The 20,982-nt window shown below is 45.2% G+C and overlaps 1 protein-coding gene across 10 annotated transcripts in view; it reads right to left on the bottom strand.

Moving 5' to 3' along the window:
• Positions 1-20,982, bottom strand: part of PRDM11 (PR/SET domain 11) — an 89,995-nt gene that overhangs the window by 31,756 nt on the left and 37,257 nt on the right. For 9 of the 10 annotated variants that reach the window (XM_054524444.2, XM_054524442.2, XM_024255899.3 and 6 more), the window contains one exon: positions 20,450-20,712. In XM_054524444.2, coding sequence (XP_054380419.1) covers positions 20,450-20,712 — 263 coding nt within the window. Of the gene's footprint in view, positions 1-20,449; positions 20,713-20,982 lie in introns of those variants that run through there. The other variant, XM_054524445.2, reaches the window with a different exon arrangement.

Here is a 20,982-nt window from a genome sequence, read left to right on the forward strand (position 1 = left end):
ATCCTTTTCAATTCTGGAAAATTCTCAGTCATTAGGCTTTTGAGTACAGCTTCTCAGTCATTTTCTCCATTCTCTTTCAGTAAAATTTCTGTTAAACACGTATGGCAAAAAAAATTAGCTGGGTGTGGTGGCGGGCACCTGTAGTCCCAGCTACTTGGGAGGCTGAGGCAGGAGAATGGTGTGAACCCGGGAGGCGGAGCTTGCAGTGAGTCGAGATGGTGCCATTGCACTCCAGCCTGGGCGACAGAGCAAGACTCCATCTCAAAAAAAAAAGAAAAAAAAAATTATGGGAGTAGCTCAATATATCCTTCATGTCTTTTAACTACTCTTCCATATTTTTCTCTTTATTATTCTGGGCACTCTCTGGAAAAATTTCTCAGAACTCTCTTCCAGTCCACTAATTATCTCTTTGGCTGTGTCTAATCCAGGGTTTCTCCCATCTACTGAGGTTTTTCCAACTTTCTTTGTTTTCTTTTTTAATGAGTACCTTTATTTTGATGAATATTTTTCATTCCCAGAATTTTTAATTAGTTTTTTTTTTCAGGTCCACCCTTTTATACATCCTGCCTCTTTCTGTTTCATAGTGACATGTTCCTTCTTTTTCCCTTCTAACAGCTTTATTGAGGCATCATTGACGTATAAGGTACAACTTGATAAGTTTTGACACATGAGCTAGATCAGGGTTGGTTCCGTGAAGACTTGGTGAAGCAGAGCCTGGGAGAACTCCTGGGAGATGGGAAACAGATGGATAGTCACCATGCCTGGACTCCTACCTAACCTAGTGCCATTCATAAGCCTCCATCGTCCTCTTCAAAGCAGCAGAGAAGCCCTTTATCAATGTAAATCAGATCACGTCCCGCACCAGCTCAAAATGGCATCCACGGCACTTACAATAAAACTCATATTTATGGCCACAGCCTTCATACCCTACAGACCTGCCCCCCAACTTATCCTGGGCCTCCCACTTCCTTTTCACTTTTCTGCAGCCTTGATGCCCTGAGGGTGAGCCTAGAGCCTCTTTTATCTACCCTTAAAAATAACAATAATCATGAAATATTTCAAGCATTCAGAAATTATAAAGAAGAATGCAGCTGACAACCCTGTGCCCATCAGCTAAAGCCAACAAAAATTAACACGAGTTATATTTGTCTCAGGCCTCTCTCTCCTTTTGCTTCAAGAAAATGCTGAGATGCAGTGGAAGACCCTCTCTGCCTCCAACTTCTTCTCTTTCCTTTCCTGCCTCCAAGAGTAACCACCTCCTGGAGATGGTAGGAAGCCTTCCCATTTTTATGACACAAGGACTTTTCAAAGAGCAACATACAGGACTGTTTGCATGTGTGTAAAGTTTGCAGAAATGGCACCCAAGTGAACATATCCTTTTTCAATTTTTTCCCACTAAGCTTTGAATATGTGGTCCCTTCTTAGCTTTTGGGTCTCAGATTATGTGAGTTTGACAGAAGAAGCCTTTCCTAGCCTTGACCCTAAAGGAAGTTCTTCCTGGCCACACCTCATCCCTGGCCTATCAGGGCATTATCTCTGTTACATCATCCTGTAACTTCCCTCAAGAGCCCTAACTGCAGGGAGCATTTTGTTGATATCTGTTTGTTGATTTAGTAACTGACTGCCTCCCTGGCTAGATCGTAAGCTAATGAGTGCAAAGCACGTGGCTGTCCTGATCACAATGGTGGCCCTGGTTCCTAACACAGGGAGGGCATGGCACATGGTAGAATACTGGTTGAATGAAAGAATGATGGGATAAAGAGCCTTTTAAGTAAAAAGCAAGTTAAAGGGAAAAAAATTGGCTAAGTGTGATGCTCACACCTGTACTCCCATCACTTTGGGAGGCTGAGGCCAGAGAATTGCTTGAGGCCAGGAGTTTGAGACCAGCCTGGGCAACATAGCGAGACCCTGTCTCTACAAAGAATTTTTTTTTTTGAGACAGAGTCTCGCTCCATCACCCAGGCTGGAGTGCAGTGGCGCATCTTGGCTCACTGCAAGCTCCGCCTCCCAGGTTCACGCCATTCTCCTGACTCAGCCTCCCAAGTAGCTGGGACTATAGGCGCCTGCCACCATGTCCGGCTAATTTTTTGTGTGTTTTTTTAGTAGAGACAGGGTTTCACCGTGTTAGCCAGGATGGTCTCGATCTCCTGACCTCGTGATCTGCCTGCCTCGGCCTCCCAAAGTGCTGGGATTACAGGCATAAGCCACCGCGCCCGGCCTCTCTACAAAGAAGTTTTTTAAAAATTAGCCAAGTGTGGTAGTGCATGCCTGTGGTCCCAGATACTCAGGAGGCTGAGGCAGGAGGATTGCTTAAGCCCAAGAGTTTGAGGCTGCAGTAACCCATGATTGTGCCACTGTACTCAAGCCTGGGTGACAAAGCAAGATCCTGTTTCTAAAAGAAAAGAAGAAAGAAAGAAGGAAAGAAGGAAGGAAGAAAGAAGAAAAAATTATAAAATGTTAAGATTTTAGTAAAAATGAAATAAGTGCTATGCTGGAGCCAGCTTATATTGACTGAGAGCCAACTGTTAAATTTTCAGGAATTTTGTGAACCAGTTGTTAAACACAGCCATTATTGAAAAACTAAACGATATAAACTTACAATTCAATAAATGATATATTTTTAAAAGGCAATAAGTACTCAAAACTTAACCATTCCCAATTATTTTACTACATTTGACTGATGATTTTCTATGCTCTTGAGGGTACTGGCCTCTATGTAGCTGCAGAGTAGAAATACCATACAATCGTTGCGATTGCATATTTCTTCCCAATTGCACATTCAATGATTTCATGCTAATAGCTTGAAATCAGCCATGGGGGGAGCATTTACACTATGGAAATTGGCACATAGCCTCACCATCACCATCACCATCACCATCAGCTGTAAACATCTACCAGCACACCACTATGCATGTTTACATGAGCATAGATAGTCTAGGAGATACATATCCAAATCTCAACTCTCATTACTCTGGAGAGGAGGAAAGAGGGAAGCAGGGATGCTTTTGCTTAATTTGTCTATAAGACTACACTGCCTTTGTGTTTTAAAAATCTCAGAAAACTAAAAAGAGAAAACATGCAACTCAAGCTTCCCCTTCCATGGCAGTTTCCCCAAGTGATGCTCCAGTCTGCAGGGAGCCTCCCCTGGAGTCTCAGAGAACCCTGGATTTTATCATAACACTACTCCCCCTACATTATCATTTCTGATTGCTCCCCTGTCTTCTGAGGGAAAAGAGAAGCATCTGTAGTTCCTACAGCCAGTAGTAGGAGCACATGGAGGGTAGTAAGAGCCATGGAGCCAGAGGAATTGGCTAGAATTTCAGCTTCACTGCACACAAGCTGAGTGGCCTTGGGCAGATCTTTGCTGACCATGCCTCAGTTTCCTCATCTATAAAGTTGGATAAAAACCAACCTTGTAGCACTGCTGTCATAATGGAAGTGGAAGACACTCAGTGAACAGTCACTGTTAGCATTGTGATCATAATCGGGATTATTAAGAGTTCAAATATTAATTACTAATTTGGGATGGTGGGAGGCCTGTGGGTCAACACCGAGTTGTAATCAGTCTTGGCAGTTTCATCTGGACAGAGAGGACTGGGTGAGGGCTGTGAAGGACATAGGAACCGCCTGAGACCACTGTCTGCTGGGTTCAGGTCTAGAGCTTTTCTGACAGGTGTCTTTGGCTTATCTTTCCCACCAATTGGGATTGTCTCAAATCAAGCATTTATTCACTCATTCATTCATTCGACCAACAAACGTCATGGAGGGAGTGGCCACAGTGACAGGCTCTGGGGATAAAATGTTGACCCAGGCAGAGAGTGTCTTTGCCCTTAGAAAGCTCACAGCCTAGCGGGACACAGAAGAGAGGCCACTGTGATATGGCATGGCCAGTCCCATGGTGGGGAATTATGTGGGATTGTGGGATCTCTGGGCTGGAGCCCCGGACCTGGGAATCTATTGAGGACCTTTTCTGGGGACATGGAGTCTAAGCTGAGATCTTAGAGAAGGGAGAGATGGTGCCCTAGGCAGAGGGTGCAGGGCAGGCAGGATCTCGCAGGGCCTGTGGACCATGTTACATGCCACTGATGAGCCCAGGCCATCCTGAGTAGAGAGCAGGCTGTGGGCTTCCTATTCTGTGACTGACATGGGTCCAGGAATGACAGCAGGGCCAGATGCTCAGGACCAGCCCCCCAGAAGACTGGTCTCCCAGTGTCTTCCCTTGCCTTATCCCTCAAGGTCAATTCCTTGGTCCCTCTGAACTCAGCACTTTGGACCAGCCCAGAAGCTCTGAGCATTGTGATATAAGGCCTTTGATAACCCGGAACCAGGCTGATAACCTGGGGAACCCGCATGGTGAGAGGCTCCCTTAGCCTGGAGAAGAAGAGGCCTGAGAAAGCAGAGCCATCATCATCAGATGTGGGAAGGACGACCATGTTGTGGGGACAGGATGGTTAGAACCCACATGCATCTAGAGGGACGCAGGCCTGAACTCAGCACAAAAAGTGATGGTCTAACATGCAGAAAAGTCCTAAGATACGACAAGAACCCTGTGAGGTGGTGAGCTTCCTGTTACTGGGAGTGTACAACCAGGGGATGATTTGCTAGTAGGGAGGCTGAAAAAAGGACTTCCTCACTCAGTGGAAATCTGTCCTAAATGACCTCAAAGTTCTGTCTAAAATGAAGATTGAGAGATGCTCATAAAAATAACATACAAGCATGGAGTTTGGCCCCCTGAGCGAAGCATGGTCCAGGTGGATCCACATGCTATTTTAGACCATGGTAATAATTAATAAAGACAATAAAAATAAAGCCTCATTAACAGCTACCACTCATGGAGTACCTTCACTATGTCAAGTGCTTTGACACACTATTAATTCTCACAGCTACTACGATTATCCTCCTTTTACAGATTGGAAAACTGAGGCTGAGGGCTGTTGGTAACCTGCCTGAGGCCACAAAGGAATTTTCCACATGGGAAGCTGGAGTTTAAACTTGTGCCTCTGACAGTACAGTCCATGCTTTAACCACTTTGTAGAGCAATGGATGTTAGCCCCAAGATTTTCCTAATGACTCCATTAACCACCCTCAACCATTCCTGAAACCCAGAATCAACCAAGACTCTTCTGGGCCCCTCTCTGAACTTCCAGCTTTGCCTCTGAGCAAATCTGCTATCTGCAGGTTGGCATTTTAATACGGAAGAATGCTCTGCTTTGCAACAGAATGTCTGTCTGCCCCAGTCGAAGATTCACTGTTGGGCTCCTCTAAATGGTGTCATGACCAGATGCTGCAGAGATGGATTTTCAAAAACCTGATTTGTTTGCAACTCTCCAGGAATTCACTGAATCCATAAAGCATTCATAATTCAATCCTGCATTTCTTCATAGAGCAAAGTAGTTACAAAAATGACTGGTGAAGCCATTCACAGTTGATGAAGTGCTTTGGCATACCTCAAATGCCTCCTCTCCCAAGCCCCAGGAGGCAGATGGCATCACTTGTTTTCTCTAGCTACTCCCCAGCCCAGCCAACTGAAAACCTGAGAGATAGAGATAACCTGAACTTGAACTTGAACTCTGGCCTCTGCTATGGCCACAGACATGGAGTGAAGAATACTCAAGCTAGATGAGGGCATCTGAGATTATCCAGGCCCTAGGTTTCTAACCTGGTGTCTGGGAAAGGGGGCGTCCCTTAAAATGTGTGCAACATTTTGTGAACATTGGCACGTGAGTATAACTTCCTAGGTGATTCAAAAAAGCTCAAGAACCATGATTTAACCCATCCGCCCTAATTTAACTGATAAGGAAATGAGAACTTCCTTTTATTAATCCAAAACTTCCTTTTATTATTATTATTATTATTATTATTATTATTATTATACTTTAAGTTCTAGGGTACATGTGCACAACATGCAGGTTTTTTACATATGTATACACGTGCCATGTTGGTGTGCTGCACCCATTAACTCGTCATTTACATTAGGTATATCTCCTAATGCTATCCCTCCCCCCTCCCCGCACCCCATGACAGGCCCCGGTGTGTGATGTTCCCCACCCCGTGTCCAAGTGTTCTCATTGTTCAATTCCCACCTATGAGTGAGAACATGCAGTGTCTGGTTTTCTGTCCTTGCGATAGTTTGCTCAGAATGATGGTTTCCAGCTTCATCCATGTCCCTACAAAGGACATGAACTCATCCTTTTTTCAAATTTCTTTTCGGTTTAGACTGCTTTTTGAGGTATGACTGGCATACAAAAAGCTGTATGTATTTAACATATCTAACTTGATGAGTTTGGAAATAAGTGTACACCTGTCAAACTGTCACCACAAACTATGATATAAACATATCCATTACCTCCAAAAGATTCCTCCTGCTCTTATTATTATTATTATTGTGATAATACTTAACATAAGATCTACCCTTTTAGCAAATTTTTAAGTTTGCAATACAGTAAACTATAGGCTCTATGCTGTACAGTAGATCTCTGGGACTTACTCATCTTGCATAACGAAACTTTATACCCTTGAACTAATATCTCCCTATTTCCCTCCTTCCCAGCCACTGGAAATCACCATTCTACTCTCTGTCTCTATGAATTGGACTATTTCAGATTCCTCCTATAACTGGTATCAGGTAGTATTTGTCCCGTGTCTGGCTTATTTCACTTAGCATAATGTACTCCAGGTTTACCCATGTTGTTGCAAATGGCAGAATTTCCTTCTTTTTAATGCTTAAAAAGACTCTGGAGACCTGGTTAATGAGGCATGTTGACAAACAATCCTAAATTCCACATTCAGGTTTTATATACTTTGATTTCACCTCCCACCCTCAACCATTCCTGAAACCCACCTGACGATAACTGTAGATACTAAAGCTGGCTGTGATCTGCTCATCACATGCTAAGTACTAGGCATGCAACAAGCATTAGTATTTACAACAACTCATAGGGGTGTGTTCCATTAGACTGTGCATCCTCATTTTATAGATAAAACCACTGGAGCTGCGAGAGAACAGGTGAGCAGCCCAAAGACACATTTCTCGCAAGCGGTAGAGCCAGGATCGGAATCCAGGAACAGAGCCTATAACCAACTCAGACAGCTCTTCCCTTCACAAGTCCTTCTTTTCTGCCTGTAAAAGGTGCCAGGACTATGGACCAGCCTCAGGACCAGCCACCCGCTACCCTGACCACACACAGCCTTGCTCTCCTTGGTAAGGAGGCAGGCTCCTGGTGAAAGGCAATAGCATTCTGAGTACTAGTTTGGGCCCTTGGGGAAGAACTAGAGAAGCAGCTGTCAAGCAGACTGGCCTGAATCCCATCTCTTAGTTATGCCTTTTTATGAATGGTCTTGGGCAAGGGTGAGAGAGAGATCCAGGAGTATCTGGATCAGGAGTTTGCTGCCTATCTAGGGGGCAGCAAAAATGAAAACTGGAATGAGCCAGAGAGAAATTAGATAGAAATACACTTTAATTATCATGCTGCAGATTGGAAGAGTCTTCCAAGTTAACCTGGCAGAAGAACGTAGTTAACAGGGCTGACATGAAAAGCACCCAAGGAGCTGTTAAGGACACAACCCGCACATCCATCCTGGGTAGCTCTCCCCAAATAACCACTGAAATGAACAAGAGCTAGAAAAAAAGCAGAGCAAAACCCTCACGCTTCACAATGAGATATCACTTCATATCCACTAGGATGGCTAGAATAAAAGTCAGAGAAAAACAAGGGTTGATAAGAACGTGGAGAAATCAGAGCCCCCATATACCACTGGTGGGAAAGCAAAATTGATCAGCTGCTTTGGAAAACAGCCTGGCAGATCTTCAAATGATGAAACCTTGAGTTACCATTCCACTCCTAGGTATTATGCCCGAAAGAAATAAAAACACGTGTCCGCATGGAAACTTGTACACAGATGTTTACAGCAGCATTATTCATAATAGCCAAAAGGCAGAGACTGTCCATCAATGGATGAAGAGATCAACAAGATATGGAACATTATTAGGCTATAAAAGGGAATGATACGGCCAGGTGTGGTGTCTCATGCCTGTAACCCCAGCACTTTGGGAGGCCAAGGTGGGTGGATCACCTGAGGCTAGGAGTTCAAGACCAGCCTGGCCAACATGCAAAACCTCATCTCTACTAAAGTACAAAAAAAAAAAAAAAAAAAAAGCTGGGCATAGTGGTGCACACCTGTAATCCCAGCTACTTGGGAGGCTGAGGCAGGAGGATCACTTGAACCTGGGAGACAGAGGCTGCAGTGAGCCAAGATCAAGCTACTGCATCCCAGCCTGGGTGACAGAGAGAGACGCTGTCTCAGAGAAAACAAAAAAGAAAGAAAGAAAGAAAAAGGGAATGATACATGCTGCCACACAGATGAACCTTGAAAACATGAAGCGAAGTGAAAGAAGCTTGTCACAAAGACCACATACTACATAATCTAATTTATATGAAAGGCCAGAATAGAAAAATCCATAGGGTCAGAAAGTAGATTAGTGGTTGCCTAGGGATGGGTGGGGGTGAGGGGTTGAAGATGTGGGTTAAGGTGATTGGAAGAGGGGAACGACAGCCAGAGGATACAGGATTTGATGAAATTGACTGTGATGATGGTTGCACATATCTGTGAATATAGTCAAAATCATTGAATCATACATTTTAAATGGGTGAATTGTATAGTATGTGAATTACATCTCAATAAAGCTGTTAAAAAATAAAATCTGCCAAAGGTTCATTGTTACCAATCAAACAAGGAGAAGGGAACGATCTTATGTCCTACATATCCTATGCTTGAACAGTGAGCCCTAAAGAAACAGGTTTCCATGCAAGTGGGAAGACCAGCAATGGGATGCCAGGAAGGCATTCTAGATATTCACATCTGAGGCCTGGAGATGATGAACTGGACATCTAGTTAAAAGTCCTGGCCCCATAAATGACCTGTATAACCTTAGATAAGTAACATGGCCTTTTAAGCCCCAGTTTCCCAGTCTTTAAAAAGAAGATAATAACTATCCCACAGTACTGTTGTGAGATACACAAATCATTTAGTACTCAGTGAACAGCAGCTATTATTGTTGCTACTACTATTGTTGTTATTGTTGTTCATCAACCCTAACTAGCATCTTTGGAGGACCCACTGGGGTTTGGAGTGCTGAATTAGGTTCAGAGAGCCTAGTTCAACAAGAGCTCTCCTTGGGGAATTTTCAAACACCAAGAAACCCCAAATCCTCTGCGGCAAAGCCAGGAAGTTTACTAAAAATTAGCGTCTCTCAAACTAGGGTCTTTGGATATATTCTCAGGATCTGAATGTTCTCTCTAAGAATTTTTAATTCCATGTTTTCATTTAAAAAATCAATATGCGGGAATCCACATGAGATTTCTGCACCCGCAAGAGTACTGCATTTATGGCTGAGGTGGCATCCGTGTCAGATTGAATCCCTGGCCCCAGCTCTTCAGCCATCCGTACCACTTTTTGCCACAGGATTCTGAACTAGGCTGTTTAACAGACAGCCTGCACTTCTTTGCTCCTTGACCTTATGTTCAACTGTGAAATTGATGTAGCCAATGAGATATTAGCAAACATGATATAAGCAAAGTCTCAAAATGTAGAAAAGCTTCCCCAGGGAGCCCTTGCTCCTTCAGCTGGGGCCCAGAACAGACATGCTCCAAGTGTCTAGAGCAGACCTGGCTCCAGAGAGAGAAGCCAAGATCCCCCAGCAGCTGGAGGTCGGGCAGCTCAGCAAGCCCAGCTACGTCAGCCAAACTGCAGCCAACCACCAGATACACAAGTAGAAATGACGAACGGCACCTGACCAGCAGATACGTGAGCAAGAGTAAATGATTGTCGTTCTATGTCAGGGCTCAGCAAACTATGGCTTGTGGGCTAATTCCAGCCCACCATCTGTTTCTGCATGGCCCACCAGGCTAAGAATGATTTTTAAATGGTTGAAAATAAATCAAGAGAGAAACAATATTTCATGATGTGAAAATTATATGGAATTCAAACTTCAGTATATATAAATAGACTTTTATTGGAACATGGCACACCGATGGCCGCTTTTGCACCGTGATGGCAGAATTGAGTCATTGAGACAGACACTGTATAGTCTGCAAAACCTAAAATATTCACTATCTAGCCCTTTACAGAGAACACTTGCTGACCCTTGTTCTATGCCACTGGATTTTGAGGTAGCTTGTTTTACCCCAACAGTTGACCATACAACCCCAATTATGACTACTTGCTGTGAGCCAACAAAAAAAGAACAGATATAAACTTAATATGTAAATGTTGCACTCCGGCAAAGAAAAGGCCAAGACACATCATGGCAGTTGCAATAACAAAGATAGATGGGCGTGATGACACACTCCTGTGATCGCAGCTACTCTGGAGGCTGAGGCAGGAGGATGGCTTAAGTCCAGGAGTTTGAGGTTATAGTGAGCTATGATCTTGCCATTGCACTCAGCCTGGGCAACAGAGTAAGTTCCCATTTCTAAATAAATAAATACATACATAAATAAAAGATTTCCCAGTGTTTCAAATAGAGACAAACAGTAGGAAAGTAAAGATATCACACCGCACACAAAAGTACAGGCATTCCAAACTCCAAAGACTCTTGCTGTGTCTCAGTAGTCACTACGATATTCACCTTATAAATAGCAATTTTGTTTCAGTGACACATCATCAACTATCCCATTAGAATGACTTTGTTCATGTGTGTTATGTTGAGGTTTTTGTAGTTAATTTTATATGTGTAAACTTGTTTTGGCTTTACAGTTGTTTAAAAGTTATAAGTACAAGACACTTTGTGTTTACCAAGCTATATGTTTATACCTTTTTAAGTAACATTAAAATAAAATTAATGTAACAGGAAGACTCCAGGAACGTTAAAAATCACCTGAACTTAACACTGTTCAGGTGTGAGAAACATAGCTACAGTAGAATGGACTGGAAAGCCAAGAAATAGAGGAGGTCAGGTTAGGATCTGGTCTGTACTGGAAATATTATACAGGTTCAGAATAATTTTTCATGTTCTACTTTTGCTCTGATACAATAGATGTACAGACTTGGCTCCAGCCAGAACTGGTTCATGAGCATATTACATTTTCCCAGGAAAATCTTTGGTTTGGTTTGTGATTCAATAACTAAACTACCAGCACTTATGAAACAGCTACACAAGCTGAGCCCATTTAATGCTTCTGATATTTAGAATCTTTGGATTGAGGTATTCATTTTTACTCCTGGAAAAGCTGATATTGAATCAATAGTGTTTTATGATCCATTGCATCTGAGAACACAAGAAAAGTGACTTTTACTCTAGTCTCATCTTCCACTTTTCCTTCTAAGCACACTTGGTACCTCTGTTATACCCTAATATTAATACCATCCCCACCTGACTGTTACATGTGTGCCCCAGGGCCTTTGTAAATTCCATGACCACTGCTATGCTGCGTTCCCTCAGTTTCTGACATGGTAGGACATTTGCATCAACTCATCCATCCCTCCCTCAAAACCTAGTTCAGCTAATGAGAACACATGGACACACGGAGGGGAACGTCACACACAGGGGTCTGTTGTGGGGGTGGGAGGTGAGGGGAGGGAGAGCATTAGGACAAATACCTAATGCATGGGAGGCTAAAAACCTAGAGGAAGGGTTGTTAGGTACAGCAAACCACCATGGCACATGTATACCTATGTAATAAACCTGCAGGTTCTGCACATGTATCCCAGAACTCAAAGTAAAATAAAATAATAATAATAGTAATAATAATAATAATAAAACCTAGTTCGGCTTAGAAGCAAGGATACCCCAGTAGCAATTGCACACCTACCATTCAGAGATTTTGGCTCCTAAACACCGTTTCCCACTGAAAGGAATCACAGCTCCTACGAGAGACAGTGGGAATATCTTTTCGTGCCAGAAAGTAAGGAAAAAGTGCTAAAATAATGATGGGGATGTGTCGAAAGAACAAAGAGCCAGTTTGAAAGTGTTCCCACTGGCCAAATCTAGGGCAATTTAAACATCAAAATGAATAATGACAGACATGGATTCCAACACACTGAATAAAAAAAGAACTCATGTTCATATGAATACTAAAAATAGCTTTAAATGAGGATTGAGTGGGGGTGAAGGTTGAGCACTATTTTTTTTAAACAGAAGAATGTCAAATAATAAATGTAGAAGAGAAAAAATAGAAAAATCATTTTAACCATGAATAATAATTGATACAGACAAGAATCATCAATAGTCGTTAAAACCATCGAGTAAAAGACAAGACAAACTGCCACCAGGTGCCTCCTGATGGCACACCATGAGAAAGACCTAACATTGCTTGTGCCAAAAAGCTGTAATCAGAATCCACCATGAAGAAGCAATCAGACAAATGTAAACTGTGGAACACTATGCAAACAACTAGCCTGAACTTTTCAAAAGTATCAATATCATAAAGAGAAAAAACAATACAGGGGAGACTTTTCTAGAATAAAGGAGACTAATGAGATGTGACAACTAAATGCAATGTGTGATACCCGCACGGGTCCTGGATGGGGAAAAAACCACAAAGGATGTCACTAATGGCAATTGAGGAAATCTGAATATGAACTATAGCTGAGACAGTATTGTATCCATGTTAAATTTCCTGGGTGTAATCATTATATGGTGGTTAAGTAGCTCAGGGGTCAGCCAACTATGGCTGTAGGTCAAATCCAGTCCCCACTGTCTGTTTTTATACAGCCTGCAAGCTAAGAATGATGTTGCATTTTTTTAATGACTAAAAAATTATTTTTATGTAATTTTATTTCTATGACTTTCAAATTTCATTTGAAATAATATGAAATTCAAATTTCAGTGTTCATATAAAGTTTTATTGAAACATAGCAACACTCATTCATTCATGTATCGTCTATGACTGCTTTTGCAGGGCAATGGCAGAGTGGAGTAGTTATGACAGAGGCTGCACAGTCCATAAAGCCTAAAGTATTTACCAGGTAGCCTTTAAAAAAAAAAGTTTGCTCACCCTGGTATAGAAGAACACCTTGCTCTTAGGAATTTGGCTGAAGTGTTTAGAGGTAAAGTGTCATGATGTCTGTGTAACAATATCTCAAACAGTTCAGGAAAAAAAAAAAAGAAAGAAAGAAAAAAAAAGAATGTGTGGCCGGGCGCGGTGGCTCATGCCTGTAATCCCAGCACTTTGCGAAGCCGAGGCGGGCAGATTGCCTGAGCTCAGGAGTTCGCGACCAGCCTGGGCAACACGGTAAAACCCTGCCTCTACTACAATACAAAAAATTAACCAGGCGTGGTGGTGTGCGCCTGTAGTCCCAGCTACTTGGGAGGCTGGGGAGGTAAAATTCCTTGAACCTGTGAGGTGGAGGTTGCAGTGAGCTGAGATCATGCCACTGCACTCCAGCCTGGGTGATAGAGTGAGACTGCATCTCAAGGAAAAAAAAAAAAGTGTGTGTGTGTGTGCACACGCGCATGTGTGTAGGTGGTGTAAGTGTAGAGACAGAGATAAAGCAATAGGTATAAAGTGTTAGCAATAGGTGAATCTAGAGGCAGGTGTGAGGGTACTCATTACACTATTCTTGCAACTTTTCAACCAAGTTTGCAACTTTCAAAATAAAGAGTAGAAATTAACAAGCAAGCATGAAAAAAGCACCTGCTCATGCATGCTCACACACTGCACGCCTACCCTGTCTCAAATGCCCCTTTTCTTTCTTCTTCAACAAACCTGTTACTCCTCACTTCTCTGAGCATCCCCGAATTTGGTAACACCTGCCTGTCCCCACCACATGTCATGGCACTGCAACTGTCTGCTTATTTCACCTAGCCAAGCACTCAGGGTCTCTCAGATGCTATTCTGGAGGATGTGCCATGAGCTCTGGCACGTCCACTTTCAAGTTTTAAAAGAAATCGTCAATTTACTATAAAAGCTGAAATGGAAAACACTAAAACACCATTTCACATCTGCTTCTCCCCAGAATGGTAGCAGTCTGGCAGGTGGGGAGGCTGCCTCGCATGGAGTGGACAATTCCATCACACAGTGTCCTCTTTATAAGGGCCCCTGGGAAACCTATCCAGTATCAGCGCCCAGAAGGGCAGACCTCCTCAAGAGCTCCCTGGTCCTTTTCACATTATGGACAGAATGTACCAGCTACTCTCCCAGTGGCTGCCAGATTTGGAGCCTGTATAGCTAAAAGTGCAGATAGAGGTCATTATAGTATGCATTTTTAGCTTCATTCCTGGCTTCACTTAGGGTCTCCACCCTTGTTTTCCTTTCTTCTTTCTCTCTCCCAGTTTTAATATGCTATTGTGGTATATTTTATGTATACTGCTAGGCTACCCTAAATCCCTTCTGGAACAAGCCAAGGTCTGAACGAAAAACTTACATAGAAACCCTGTGCTGGCGGCTGGGTGTGGTGGCTCAAGCCTGTAATCCCAGCACTTTGGGAGGCTGAGGCGGGCGGATCACTTGAGGTCGGGAGTTCAAGACCAGCCTGGCCAACATGGAGAAACCCCGTCTCTACTAAAAATACAAAATTAGCTGGATGTGGTGGTGCATGCCTGTAATCCCAGCTACTTGGGAGGCTGAGGCAGGAGATTGCTTGAACCCATGCGGCAGAAGTTGTGGTGAGCTAAGATCGTACCACTGCACTCCAGCCTGGGCAACGAGAGCAAAACTCCATCTCAAACAAACAACCAACCAACCAAACAAAAAATCCCATGTTGGCTTCCTCTGTCTTCTACCTCTTTATCAAACCACATGGCTGCACAGCACCCCCAAATGCCTTGTGCCAGCAGCATGGTTCCTGGCCTGCAGTGTCTGAGGGTAACCTGGGTGATCTTGGCAATGAATTACAGCATTTATAATTTCCAATAGGATGAAAAAGCAGAGGAAGGGGCATGTCTTTCCTAGACAGGCAGAGGCGAGTGTCCAACTCCTGCCAAGTCAGCCAGGCCACGAAGGAGAGTTGTGGAGTGGAAATAGCCATTCGGTCCATTATGACCCAGGCCTATGCCTTGTACCACTCTGCCCAAAGTCAGGCCAGCTTTCCTCCAGGTTAAGTGAAGACAAAGAGGGAACTTGTGCTGGGCAGGAAGAATGAGTAGAATAGAGTCTACCCAGGCAAGGAGGTAAGAAGAGGTGTGCTAAGTAAGGGAGGCTAGAGGGCCAAGAGGCGGAATGAGAGGGTAGGTTCTGGAGTCAGACTGCACAGGTTTGAACCCCAGCTCAGTGACTCACCAGCTGTTTAGCTTTGTGCAGAATGACTCATCCTCTCCAGGCCTCAGTTTTCTCAGCTGTGCAATGGATGGAATAATACCTATGTCACAGGAGCGTTGTTAGGATCAGATGAGATTATGCTATAAAGCACTGAGCACAGACCCAGACACACAGTAAGTGCTGAATAAACATTAATAGCTATGCTTGTCATGACCACCACCATCATTTCTACAGAGTAGAGTGCACATACTGAGGAAGTGTGGAAGGAAACGTGTTGTGCTGAATGGGGGCCAGAGCTTTTGCAGGCAGGCAGAAGGTCCAAAGAAGATGATATCCAGTATGGCTTTGGGACAGGACTTGACAAATGAGGGCAGTTTATTTAGGATATGGGGCTTCCAGATCTTGGTCCAACAATCAGCACCACTGTTCACCCCACCTTCCCCGTCCTCTCCCACCATTCGGCCTACCCAACAGCCGAGCAGGCAGAGCCGTTCCTCATGCCTGCTTTTCCCCAGTGGAGGCCAAAAACCCTTGCCCAACACACACATACACACACACACACACACACACACATACACACACACGAACTTTTCTTGAGCCACTTTAAGCATCTGGTGGTTCTAGGCCTTCGATGTCTCTCACCTCTTGGGTTCCCAAAGGTCAAAGCCCCCATATGGCCTTGCAGCCTCTAACCACTGCCTCCCTGTGCCCATCTGCTGGCTGCTGGCTGCTGGCTGCAGCTAAGGCCCTAGGAAGAAACCTCAGAGGGAATAACCTCCAGGCCACCAGTCCCACCGCCTGAACTGGGGCCACGCCTACTCGTGACTGGTGGAACTAGTCTAGAACCAGGTTGCAAACACCAGGGTCTTCTATTCCTCCTTTTCTCTCACCATAGACCTGTGCCAGGCAGCCAACCTGGGAAAGTTCATCTGCTTTAAAGATTCTCAACTTTCCATGGCTGGGCTGTCCCAAGGTACAGACTCTAGCAGCTGCAGAAAGGGATCCTAATAGCCATTCCCTGGGCACATTCCTAGGTTTTTTCTCCTGCAATTTTCCAATAGGCTGTGAAGCCATAGGCTTCCTCTGTTGAACTTCTATCCATCCTTCAAGACAAGATCCATCTCCAATCTGCCCTGCTGAAACCAATCCCCCTCTCCCTACTGCTACAGCCCTCTGCAGCACTGTGGTCACCAAGCAAATACTCTGCCTCTGTATTACTTGGTTGGGAATAAGCTTCCTCTCCTCCTATCCACCATGGCCCCTGCTCCTCATAACTGAACCACAGGCTCCATAAGAACAGAGAGCAAACCTCGTGCATCCCTGTTATCCCTAGAGCTCCCTGCTCAGGACCTAGTGCTCCGGGGTTGCTCTGTGTATGTGAGGTTGGGTTGAACCTGGACACATTACCAAAACTGGCTCAGGGTAGCTATTAACTGCTCCACCCCATTAGCAATGTCTCCCAATAAGGGAAGTCCTCACATGGTGGAGGGACACTATCTTTGAAGGAACCCAAGGTCTACTGTGGACCAGCTATGGGAGTCCTGTGTTTCCTCATCAGAACAAGAGAGGCAGCAACCCCCAACCTATGGACTGTTTCGAGGAAAAGTATGAGATGCCAGAGGTGTCCAGTATGCACCTGGCATATAATAATTGCTCGATGGGCAACCAGACTTTTAAAACAAGCCACGTACCCTTGCTAGTTCCCTCTCCTCACCTCGCACTGACACCTTAATCCGCGGCAATCTGGCTTCCGCCCATGAGACTGCTCCTGCCAAGGGGGCCAAGGAGACCTCCTACTGTCTCCTCCTACTGCTCCACACCTCCTCAACTCCTCTCCCTGCAAGGATTCCTTAAACTCATATTCCAAAGGAAATGCCTCTTCTCTCCTCCCCAAGCACCTTTTCTGTAGGAAATGCCCTCCCTTCTCTGGGCTTCAGCTGCATTAATTTATATACTTAGTTTTCTCTGTCATCCCAGCATCTCTCTATTGCAGAGCCACACAAACCAGAGTGCTCTGGACAGCTCCCCTGAGCATCTCATGGGCACCAGGAACTCTACTCATCCCAAGCAGAAGTCACCTTCTCTGATCTCCTCGATTTCAGCCACCTCACTCCACCTCCCTGCACATTTTAGTAGATGACCCCCAACACAAACACAAAAGCCTCCTATATGAGTTTCCTGTTGCTTCTGTAATAAATTGCCAATAAACTGCCAAAACCACAGGGGCTTAAAACAACACACATGTATTACCTTATAATTCTAGAGGTCAGAAGTTCTAAAATCAAGGTGTTGGCAGGGCCACATTCTTTTGGGAAGCTCTGGGAATTAATGTGTTTCTTTGCCTTTTCTGGCTTCCAGAAGCTGCCTGCATCCCTTGACTCCTGGCTCTTACTCTATCTTGAAGGCCAGCAGAGCAGCATCTTCCAATCTCTTTCTCCCTGATCTGAGCCTCCCACCTCCCTCTTACTAAGATGCCTGTGATTACACTGGGCCCACCCAGATAATCCAAGATCATTGCTCCCATCTCAAGATCCTTAACTTAATCACATCTGCAAAAAATCCCTTCTGCCATGAAGATGGTATATTTACAAGTTCTAGGGATTAGGACAGGGACATTTTTGGGGGGACATTATGTGGCCTACTATACCTAACTATGTCTATCTGCTCTAATCCTCTGAGCTAACCCTGAAGGGACAGAAATGATGCTGATCCATCCCCTTTTTTGTCAAGTGTCTCCACGTGAACCCTGTGAGGTGATGTAAAAGGTTAGGAATCATGCCTTATCTGTACTCTACACTCAAGCACTTCAGCAGAACCCCTCCCTTGGCTTTTTGAGGATGCTAAAGTCTTTCTAATGAACAAACTCTCTTGACCACACACCCTCCCACCTCACTCTTATCTTTCTCCTCCATTTCTGATCTTATCTGTAACCAAACTTCTAGGAAATGACTATGCCTGGTCACCTCCATGCTAATCAGGTTCCACCCCCATCACTCTCCAGCAGGGTTTCTGCAGATAACTCTTTGTTATGAGGGACCATTCTGTCCATTGTAAAATGTTTACAGTAATCCTGGTCTCCAATTGCTAGATGCCAGCAGCTTACCCCTACGCTGAGCTGTGACAACCAAAAGGTCTCCAGACATTGCCCAATGTCCGGGAACAGGAGGCAGGGCTGCAAAATTGCCTCAGGTTCAGACCCACTGCTTTCTACAATAACTCTTGCTAAAGTCACCCATGGCTTCCCTGGTAGTAAATCCACGGGACACTTTTCAGTCTTTCTGGTTGGTTTCTCAGCAGCACTTGGCACTGACAGCCATTGTGGCCTGGAGAACCTCTCTTCTCCCCTGACTTCCAGGTCACCCACTCTCCTGGTTTCCCTCCTACCTCTCTGGCTGCAAACCTTCTCCGTCTCCTTTGCAGGATCAAGCTCCCCTTCTAGACCATGAACTGCTAAAGTCCCTCAAAGCTTGCTCACAGGCCTTTCCACCTTTCACTCAGCACATTCTCCCTAGGTTCTGCGCTCCACACTCACTCCCCCACTGACCACCCATGCACAGGTGACTCACTAAGCAACATCTCCAAGCCTCCTCTCCAAGCTTCAGACCCATATATCCAAGTGCCTACTTGACATCACCACTTGGATATCTTGTTGTTACTCCAAACTCAACAAGTCCCAAACCCAAATCATGATTTTTCCCTCAACCCAGTCCCCTTCCAGCCTCCTCCATTTCTCAGAGAAAGACACCATTAACAACCTGTTGGGAGACTGCAGATGTCCTTGATACCTCCTGCTCCCTTCCTTAGGCCAGTTAGTCTATGTCTAAGTCAGAGCTCTCCTCTCTGATACAGTTCACAAAGCAGTTCATTTGTCTCCATGTCTTTGCCCCAGCCCTAGCCCAGTCTTCCACCATTGCTGACTACAGAACTCCCACACGCTCTACCTGGGGAAAGGGGTGTGGGTACCCATTCTTGACCAGCACCCCTGAGCTCAATCAGTTCTCCAGGCTGTAGCCAAAGTCATCTTTCCAAAACATAAATGTAAACAAGTCACTCCCCCAACTCCTACATTCTTAAAAGGACAGAAGTCCTAATTTGGTCCACCGGGCCCTACAAAATCAAGCCTCCATCATCTCCAGGCCCCTGTGTGTGCTGCAACTCCAGGCACACTGACCTTCATCCAGTAGTTCAGATGTACCATGCTCTCCTGCCACAGGGCCTTTGCTCTTGCTGTTCAAGGCATCTGGATGCACTTCTCCAATCTTCACCTGGTAGGCATTCACCTCCTTCAATCACAGCTCAACTAGCAGGAAGCCTTCTCTGACCTCCACTCATATTACCTCCCCTGGTTGTTCACTTTTTCCCAGCCTCACTGTTTCTCCATCACCCTCAGAGTTATTATTTGACATGGATTTGTCTTAGTCTTTGATTAATTCTATCTTTCCCACAGAGAACTCCAGGAAGGCAGGATTTATCTGATTGTCTTATCTGGCCCACCACTGTATTTCCAGGGCCAGCCCAGTGCCTGGCACAAAGGAGATACTCAAGAAGTGTTTTTGTAGTGAATGAGGATCTTGTTACCCTCTAGAATGCTTTTCTCTATTACCCTACACTCCCCTATCTGTCTAGTAGCTCAAGCTTGATTCCTTAAAGTTGCTTTGGTAACCCTTCCTCCTCATACCCTTGAAAACCCCTCTTCCTCATCTTTGCAACCCATCTATCAATAGTACCCTGTGTTGCAACTGATATCACATGTGTACCTGCTTGTTCAATGCCTGTCTTCCTACCAGATCGTCTGCTCCCTGAGGGCAGGAACCATGTCTGTCTTGTTGAAGGGTTTACCCCCAGCACCTAGCCCAGAGCCTGATATTACTGGTTTGGAAGTGGGAAGTCATGCTCTGCATCCCCAAAGGCCAGCTCCGAGTCACCCACTCTGGAAGATTGGTTGGTTCAATACTGCCCAATGGTCCACCAGACACACACATGAGGATTCATGGGGAAATTGCCCTGAGTTCTGCTTGGTGATGTCCTGATCTGCTGACTACTGCCAGGTGGGTGCTCTCAGCATTGCCCTTGGACACCAAGTGTTGCAGCCACACAGCCGGGGCCAGGGGACAGCAAGATCCATCATCGACAGGTCCAGAAGCGATGGTAGAAAAGCTCTGGGGACAAGCTGGGCCAGTATGGCTCCCCCTGGTGGTTTCCTTTCATGTTCCTTGGCAACCTCTCCCATGAATAGCCCAGGGCACACTCACCAGCCAGGAGAAGAAGCCAGCTGATTTGTCCTGGGTGGAGATCTGCCCCTCATAGGGGCCGAAGATGTGGCCCTTTGGGATGACCTCGTTTACACATCGCACATCACTCTCTCCACTAGTGTCCTTGACCACCTCCATGCCCTGTGGGATGGTGAGCGCCGCCCGGTCTGGGATGCCCACGGGCACCGGTGTGTCAGACACAAACACCGGGGGGCCATGGTTTGGGCATTCATCCACGAAGTACTCCTGGCAGGACTCACAGACTAGAGGGATGGAAAGAGAAGGGAGGGCCTCAGTTGTTGCAGGGAGGTAAGACCCCCCATGGGAGAGGTAGAGGGGCTGACAGGAGGCCCACTCGTGGACAGCCAGCTGCAGGCCCCAGGGTCATCAGTAGCAATAACCCATACTCTCCCTGGGGGCTCCAAGAAGAGGCCTGCCTACGTCAAGGAGGCCAGCAGCTCCCTTTGTCTCAAGTTTAAAAAAACTGGAAGAGAGAGCATGGCTTTGGAGTCCAAGTGCAACTGTACTCCTTT

Source organism: Pongo abelii, chromosome 9 (assembly GCF_028885655.2).
Source record: "Pongo abelii isolate AG06213 chromosome 9, NHGRI_mPonAbe1-v2.0_pri, whole genome shotgun sequence".
Classification (NCBI taxonomy): Eukaryota; Metazoa; Chordata; class Mammalia; order Primates; family Hominidae; genus Pongo; species Pongo abelii.